Source organism: Mya arenaria, chromosome 10, assembly GCF_026914265.1.
Source record: "Mya arenaria isolate MELC-2E11 chromosome 10, ASM2691426v1".
Lineage (NCBI taxonomy): Eukaryota > Metazoa > Mollusca > Bivalvia > Myida > Myidae > Mya > Mya arenaria.
The window spans coordinates 4,249,750-4,258,439 of record NC_069131.1 but is presented as its reverse complement, the minus strand read 5'-3'; the positions used below and the strand labels follow the sequence as shown (position 1 = coordinate 4,258,439).

Here is an 8,690-nt window from a genome sequence, read left to right as displayed (position 1 = left end):
GTTATCGTTTATGTTTAGTTTGGTTCATACGAATGTGTACATTGTTATATAATAGTCATGTTTGTATTGATAAACAAGTAAATTGTATTGTAAATTTAAAAAAAAGTGTTTTTTTTGGGTTTCATAAAAAGTTACGATTTCACATTGTATGCGAGTTCATGCGAGGAAACTCTGATTTGTACTGATGGAGACGAGTTGCGGACTTTGGCGTGAGTTGAGGTAAAACTTATAAGTCCAGCCGTGTTTAATTCCGATTGGTTCGCCTTTCTTTACTGTATGTTTTAGTATGGTTCATACGAATGTGTACACAACTATATAACTATGAATGTATTTATTAAACGAGCACAATACAGGCTACAATTGATGGATGACCTTTTTATTTTAATGAATATTTATCTTAAATTGTAATTAATGATCAATCAGAAAAGCACATGATTTGTGAACAGATACAAAATTATAAGCATTTATGAGACTAACATATGTTTTCCCCCACCTCAGGTTATAAGAATCTTCCTTTGCCGAGAGTGTAAGGTAGGGTGTTTGCGAAAACGAGGTTTACCGAGTTTCCACAGAACACCCTGCGCAATGGTTGGTATAATGAACCTATCGTATACGACCGGCTATGGTAGATACTTTATCTCCCACCTCAGTTAAACAAAATAAAGCTAAAATATATTTTTTCGCTGGAACTTTTTTCAGCGTAGTGAAAATAATTTGCGTATAAATAATTTATTATGTGATAATTCGTGGTTGTCATGGATATGCGCGCAGTGATTTAGATCATGTCAATAATCATATGTCTTTTGTTTGGTTTTAAACGAGTTAAACATTCAAATGCATACAAATGAAAACATTTTTGCAACTACCTGTATTATGCACCTTTAGTGTATATACTCTGACTTGAAACTGTGTATTACCGAGGCATCTCTACTCCTAAATGTTTCGAAATAAAAGAGTTCATACCGCGTAGCAGACGTTTTACTGTATTTCCAAACAATTATAGCAACAATAGATTACAATACGTTCATCGTTCGTGACATTTATTCAACTTTGGTCATGGCGAAGCTCACGGGCAATATAAACATTATATACAAATCGTTAAGTTACATGGCATATAATGACGTACAACGTGTATGTTACAACGATGATATTATGAATAAAGCTTTTACATTAACTAAATATCCATAGCATTTGGTTGAATAGTTTAGCTAAAGAATGACCCAGCATGAAAACAGAAACACACCTTCCTTAAAGCTGCAATCTCACAGATTTACCATTTTTACCACTTTTTTTATTTTTTGTCTTGGAAAGAGCAAATTTTTGGATAAAAAATCTGCAAACCAATGATATAAGATTGCTGACAAAAAATCAAATAGCAGATTTTCATATTTCCATTCGAAAATTAATGTGTTATGGTCTAAACCGTTACTAACGGTTTAAGTATAATGCATAAAACATCATTTTTTGAACTGAAGTATAAATAATCTGTTCTAATTTTTTCTCAGCAATCTCATTTAACTGGTTTCAATGGATATTTTGCAAAAATTGGCTCGTTCCAATACAAAAAAAGAAAAAAAAAGTTGTCAAACGTTCAATCTGTGAGAGTGTAGCTTTAACAGATAATATACAAACTACAACATATTTCACTAAATCAGTAAATTACAAACTTGTATCTGCAAAACATAACATACAGCAAACATGATAAATACATATCATATCGCAAGATTTATACATCTTTGTGCAAAAACTTTATCAGAAAAGAAGCAACAAAAATAATAAATCAACAAGAGAATTTACAGCTTTGTGCAAAATCATTATCAGCGAAGATGAAGCAAAAACATAAATAAGAACATTTATATTTTTTGGGGGGTGAAATCTCAATCTTATAATTTTTCATTCTAAATCTGTTCATACTGATCTTCCGCGAGAGAACTAAATACAACCACGTCTTCATCATCGGCCGTATCGGCACGTGGCCTGAAACCGGAAGTCGCGTCCGGAAGTTCGTAAACAAGTCTCTCCCACCACAGCCTCGATCTCGCCGTAATGTAGTCGCCTTTGCGCATGTGTGACATCACTTCCGGTTCTAATGCCATTAAATCGATGTCCCCGTGGATCAGTAAGATGACGCTATGTCCTTTCGTGTGCTTTTGTAGCTTATCAGCAGCTAAAAATACTTGGCCTAAGAAAGCGTTGGAAGAAAAGTTTTTGTCAATCACAAATATTGAACAACGACTGTCCTCCAAAAGCTTCTTGGTAACTTCGAAGTCTTGTATAACATGTTGGGACGTTTCAATACTGTAGGAATTATTCTTTAATTTCGGAAGAAGTATTCTTTGTACATATCCTGCGCACTGCTCGTCTGTAGGGTCATAATTTACTAACACGTCAAAGTGCTTTCCGGAAACACGTTTCTTACCGGGAATACGACAACCAGTTTTGAAAAACAGCAGAGAAAATAGTTCCCTCCGGAAGTAACAACAAGTTGCCATGACGACAAGGAACACCGCAATCCCCGCTATGACCCCAACGATGATCGCTGATTTACCTCCAAAGGATCCTTCGTCTTCAGCGCTGCACGTGAATTTTGATTTCGGAACGTTAACCATTTCCTTTCCTTTGTCACAGCCAAGCGTTCTCCTGTCCCTGATCTTGGCGCGCTCCTGGTCAACAAACTCCTTAAAAGCAACAGCCATACAATCACACTTCCAGGGGTTCCCCGCCAGGAAGTAGTACTGAGAGGCCGGAAGTGCCAGCAGTTCGCGGACGGTTGCCGGCACCAGGACAGTCAGATGGTTCCCGCTCAAGTCAAGCTCCTTTAGGCCCGGTAGATCCTGAAACGCCCCTACTTCTATTGAGCGGATTTCGTTGTGTTGTAGGTACAACTGACGTAAGATGTTGTTGTTTCTAAAGAGACCTGGGGGAATGTTGACAATCTTGTTGTACGCTAAGCTAAGTATTTCAAGCTTTGTAAAGGGTTTAAACATATCTGGAATGACTGTTTGGATCTCACTACCGTTCATGTATAGTTCAACAGTTTTCATAGCGGTGAAGTTAAACAAAGGGTACAGAGCGGTAATGGATGTGAAATTATTTCCGTCCAAGAATAATGAATTCGTTGTGGATGGAATAAACACTGGCACCTCTTGAAGTCCATTTCTACATTTAACCAAGTGCACGTCTCCATTTTGAACTAGCTTAAAACATGCGCATTTAGTGTCACATGTATTATTTTCCGGACACATAAACTGATGACGTCTCAAATTATGCGGGTAATACGTAGCATTTTCTGTGTAGACTTTACATTTTGGAATTTTGAAGTTTCCAACGGAGACGTTATGATTTCCGACGGTGACGTTTGGTTCTGCAAGCCAGGTCATGGTGCACGCGCACGTGATCGGATTGTCAAGAAGATCATAGATAGTCCAGCCGCCGGAGAACAGTGGCGGGAAAGTGACCACCATGTTGTGACGTAGGTCCACGTGCTCGAGCTTCGTCAACCCAGTGAACGTGTCGCCTGCAATCCTGGAGATTTGACACTTGGAGACGTCCAATATTTTTAGACTTGATTGCTCAAAGTTAGGTCCTGACAGCGCTGTTAAGCTGTGCAAAGCATTTGCAGATAAATTCAAAACTTCTAATGTTTCCAGTGATTTCGTGGCAAAGATATGTCCTTGTACCGAAATATTCTTGTTATGTGCAAAATTCAGATATTTTATTTTATGCGCATCCGGAAACATATCTACATGGAGATTAAATTCCAGCAAATTATGTTCAAAGTTCATATACGATAAATCTTTAAACTTTTTAAATAACGCATATGATAATTCTGTTATAACGTTATGTGACATATCTATGGTAATCATAACTTCGAGAGCCCCGGAAAAACTGGCAATATTGTTGTAGGAAGCATTGAATATTTGCATGTCCGTGAAGTTGATATCCGTCGGTACTTCCGTTAGGTGGTTTTGTTGAATATAGAACTCCTTTAGTGGCGGCCATCTCTGTGTTCCCATGGTTGATATGTTGTTATTCGCAAGCCGTACTACTTTAAGGGATGTCGGATAAGGAAGAACACCCGCAGGCAACCTTTGTAAGGCATTGTCATTTAGGTTTAACTCTTGCAGTTTGCTCAGACCATTCAAACTTAGCTGCTCCAAGCTAGCTAACTTACTTCCAGCAATATTCAAAATCTCTAGGCTTGCCAAACCACCGAACGTGTTGTTTACAATTCCTTCAAGCCTGTTACTGTCAATCTTAAGTTGCTTTAAGCTTGATAAACCCGCCAGCATTTCATTTCTTAAAGTGTGTATGGTATTTCCGCCTAGATCAAGAACTTCTAGATTGCGTAGTGCTGTAAACGATTCGTTTTCCAGTATCGTTATTTTGTTCTGAGCTAAATGAAGATGTGTGAGATTAACCATTGTAAACACTTTCGTAAAGTTTGTTGTTTTGTGTATCATGTTATTGGCCAGGTTAACGTACACTAAGTTACTGGCACCTTCAAACTGACCTTCAACTAAATGGTCTAGCACATTATCTTGTAGATGCAAATGTTTCAAATTCTGCAAGCCTTTGAATGTGGTATTCAAAACATTCACCTGATTTCTTGAAAAGTCAATATGTTCGATCGATCTTAGTCCAACTGCTTCTCCTTGTACTACTGTCAAATGATTTCCGGATATATTCAACATTTTCAGAGCCGTACAATTAACTATATCCTCAAAATCAAACCTTTTGAAACGATTGTTCTGCAAGTATAAGTTTGTCATGTTTGGTAAATAATCACAGAAATACGGAAACAAGTCAGAAATATCACAGTCTGAAAGATCTAACTCTGTAAGAGATTTTCCACCATCAAACGCTCGTTTTGTTACGCTTGTTATTGGATTAAAACTTAAATCAAATCGCTCCAGCGAGGTGAGATTCTTTAACGCGTTGTCCGGTATTCTGTCCAGCGTACTATTCCGCACTTCGAGTACTTTGATTTCCAAGTCGGTTTTACATAACATGCTTCCATACGGGTAACTTTTCAAGGGGTTGCTGCCGATATCCAAATATTTAAGCACTGGTGAGGGACAGAATAATCCTGTAGGGAAGGCTTTCAAATAGTTGAACCGAAATGAAACGAACTTGAGATTACGTAAACCTTGCAAAGCTTCAGTTTGAATGGTGTCCAAGCGATTGTACGAGAGGTCAAGCACTTCTAGGTTAGTTAGATTGACCAGAACTCCGAGGTCCAGCCTCCGTAAATGGCATGGTCGGAACCCTGTAGTTCCATTTATACAGTAACACTGCTTCATATAGGCACCGTCTAGTTTACAGTTGATCTTTATATACTTTATTGAGGCAGGCTCGTTATTCCAAACCCGTGTTGTGTTATTGAAAGACTTGTTGTCCGTGCAAGTGAGTGTTCCGATACGTTTGTCAAAAATGCATTCTGACGCCTCGTTTCTAGGGTACGTCAAGCTGACGTTTCCCTCTCCCGTGGTTCTGTACGTAAACGTCACGTTATTTGTGACCTCTTCAGCAGATTGCACGCGGGTAGACGTAACTACCAGGACGGCCACCATGGCAACGGTGAGATATTCGCGCCCGATCATTGTTGCTAGATATGGCTCATTTCTGAAAGTGAAAAGACAAAGTGATGATATGTTAACAAATTTGATGAATTGGTCGCATATTACATTTGACGTATATGATACTTACTGATCACGGTCATCTATTTTATGGTCGAAACGTTCAGCAAGATATTAACTTGCCAAACATACAAGTGCAAGTACATGTACAATTTAATGTCATTTTTTGTCATAGTTATGTAGGACTGTAGAGATAACATTGAGTGAGCGTATATCAAACAATCAATGCATATGTGGTATTAAATATAATAATTATAGTTTTTTTTTCAACTGCAACATAGCATTAGCGGATCCAAAGGGGTGGGCGCCCGCTCCCCCCCCCCCACCAAAAAAAGATAAATAAATAAAAAAAAATAAAAAAAATCGTTTAGTTTACTTCTTATTTCAACAAAGTAGAAAACAAATAATAAAATACGCCCAAATTGCACCATTTTCTGGATCCGCCCTTGCATAGGCTGCACTGAGCTTGAACGTAAAACACATAAAGACCTCCGTATACCTTTACACCAACCTACCACATTGAAGTGAGGTCGGTTAGTATTTTAAGTGAGTATGTCTAACTGAATCAAAGGTCAATTGCAATCAATCCAAACATTCATAATGAGAAAATAAATCACAAACACAAGTCTTACCATTTAAGACGAAGATGAATAGTTTACTGATATATCACCGTTCCACATTGCATCTTTCCATTCTGAAACAGTGAGATATATATCCTAACCAAATTTATCCGATGTAACATCCATACAATTTTTAAACAAAACTTTAATTATGCGTCATAACGTGTTGGAATTTCTTATACACTGCGTCTTAAGTTCAGCTATATTCTAAATGTTGACGTTCTTATTGCCCGGGGCAGTTTTATTTATGATTCAATGACATTTAAATACATCATGTCATGTTGTGCTCATCTCTGTAACTGACAAAAAGCCGAGGTTTTATATATGTTAAACATTTTCATTTTAGGAAATATTATGCTTAAATATGCGATTATTCAAACCACTGCCTTAGCGGCTGATTTCAGTTATTTTCATAAAGCTGCACTCTCACAGATTTACCGTTTTGACAACTTTTTTTATTATTATTCAGTTTGTCTTGGAATGAGCCAATTATTGCGTAAATATCTTCAAACCAGTTCGAAAAAGTATGTTTCAAGCTAAAAGCGTTACTAACGGTTAAAAAAATGCATAAAACACAAAATTTTGAACCTAAATGTGAAAATCTGCGATCTGACCTTTAGTCCGGAGTCTTATTTCACTGGTTTCCATGCATTTTCGCATAAATTGGCTCGTTCCAAGACAAAAAAAATGTTATCAAAACGTTCAATCCGAGTGTGAGAGTGCAGCTTTTAATGACTATTTCAATTAGTAATGACAGCCTTAGAAAATGTATGTTAAGTACAATAAGATTAATTGTGCGATTTTATCATTAAAGTATGTCAAGGGGACAATTTATGTCATTAATTATATTGTACACTTTATTTCGGCTTTTTTAACAAACGAATATTCGGCTGTTTCATTTATCTTTATACATCGAACAAAACGTTTAACCATGCATGCCCTCGATGCGTTTAATAGGCCTGAACAAGTTGTCTTCTTTGTGTTTATTATGAACCACTTCAGCCAAACATTGACCATACAATTGAACTGGCATAGTGACCGTTAATGATGACCGCGCTAGATCATTGACCGTCATATGAAGGCTTTAAATGTCCACTACAACATAACACACTGTTAGCCTAAACATTACTAGTTTATTTTGATCCTAAAGTTGCAAACGTTACATATTTATTTTCATTCAAATTTCAAATGTTCAGCTTCATATATTTCAATACAGAGCAGGCAGCCTCAAGGACGAGGTATACCATAGCAGGTTTAATAAATCCAATACGCCTAGCTTGACCCATATACTTGATATCTGCCCCAGATAACATTGGTTCTCTGTCAATATTATATCACAAACTTGTATAATATTGTGTGATAAGTATCAATGAACAATTCATTCACGACATTTCAGGAATTCAATGCCCAAAGTCAGTGAATATATGAATGATAACCTTTATCCTGAGGTTCATGTTCTACATAGAAGCAGTAGTATACTAGATCTATATATACGATATGTACTCACGAAATTAACTTAATTACGGACATATGTACGATGTCATGTGAATGTACACAAATTATTAAGATACCTTAAGGCAAAATAATATCAAAGCATTTGCAATCTTGATCCAGACAATAATTGATCCAGAAAATATTAGAAAATGCAATGTAAATAAAACTTACTTAAGTTTGTTGCCACAGGATCTTTTCAATAAGTGCAGGGTGTTCCGCATATTAGTTTCAACACAAGGGAACTAACTCGTGCGGGCACAGAAACTAAAATTTGAATTACTTCCCTTACCTTATTTTTATTTAGTTCTAATACGGTGTGAGCTAATGTAATATTTGTCCCACCGTGGGGCCGGAATATAAGTGAGGCCTAGTCAGGATTTTGACAGGTCGTCGAGATACAGACTAGTTCCCGGTTATTATAGATATCAAGAGATTTTGACCAAACTTAACGGCGAGCCGATCGGTTGTATCTCTGTTATATCGTAGCATATACACTGTATGCTGGGAACCAAATCGTAAACGTTAGGTGACGGGTTGAAGTTTGTAGATAACGCTCCAAAGATCATTCTCCACAACAACAAAGTTATTTCTGCGTTCATCTAATTCGTTTAGCATTACAAATGGTTTGTTCATAAAAAATATTTTTTCGCACCTATATACATATCAAAACATGCCAAGTGTCACAACATGGTTACACGATAGCAATATTTTTTATCGCTGCATGAATGTAATAATTCAATATAATTTGCTTCACCGTCAAAATGAAATTGAACAGTATGATAACTGGTTTTAGAAGAAAACAACAACACCAACAAGTTATATAAGTTAACCGTGAAATCATTACACACTCACACTGAAGCCCCACATCATGATTTAACTCTTACGATGCGTTTAAATTAACATAAACGACAAAGCAATTTGTCAATATAAAGCAACA

The 8,690-nt window shown here is 36.8% G+C and overlaps 1 protein-coding gene across 2 annotated transcripts; it reads right to left on the bottom strand.

Annotated features, from left to right (window-relative positions):
- Nucleotides 1-927: 927 nt before the first annotated feature.
- On the bottom strand, nucleotides 928-7,963 carry LOC128205201 (toll-like receptor 6). Of its 2 annotated transcripts, XM_052906694.1 has the most exons (3): nucleotides 7,925-7,963; nucleotides 6,272-6,333; nucleotides 928-5,625 (listed from the first exon to the last, which is right to left on the bottom strand). In XM_052906694.1, exon 3 carries the CDS (start codon nucleotides 5,601-5,603, stop codon nucleotides 1,899-1,901), a length of 3,705 nt encoding a protein of 1,234 aa, XP_052762654.1. In that variant the 5' UTR covers nucleotides 5,604-5,625; nucleotides 6,272-6,333; nucleotides 7,925-7,963; the 3' UTR covers nucleotides 928-1,898. The 2 variants fall into 2 exon arrangements, with proteins under 2 accessions (XP_052762654.1, XP_052762655.1); XM_052906695.1 differs by lacking the exon at nucleotides 7,925-7,963 and having other exon boundaries at nucleotides 6,272-6,409.
- Between the last annotated feature and the right edge of the window lie 727 nt (nucleotides 7,964-8,690).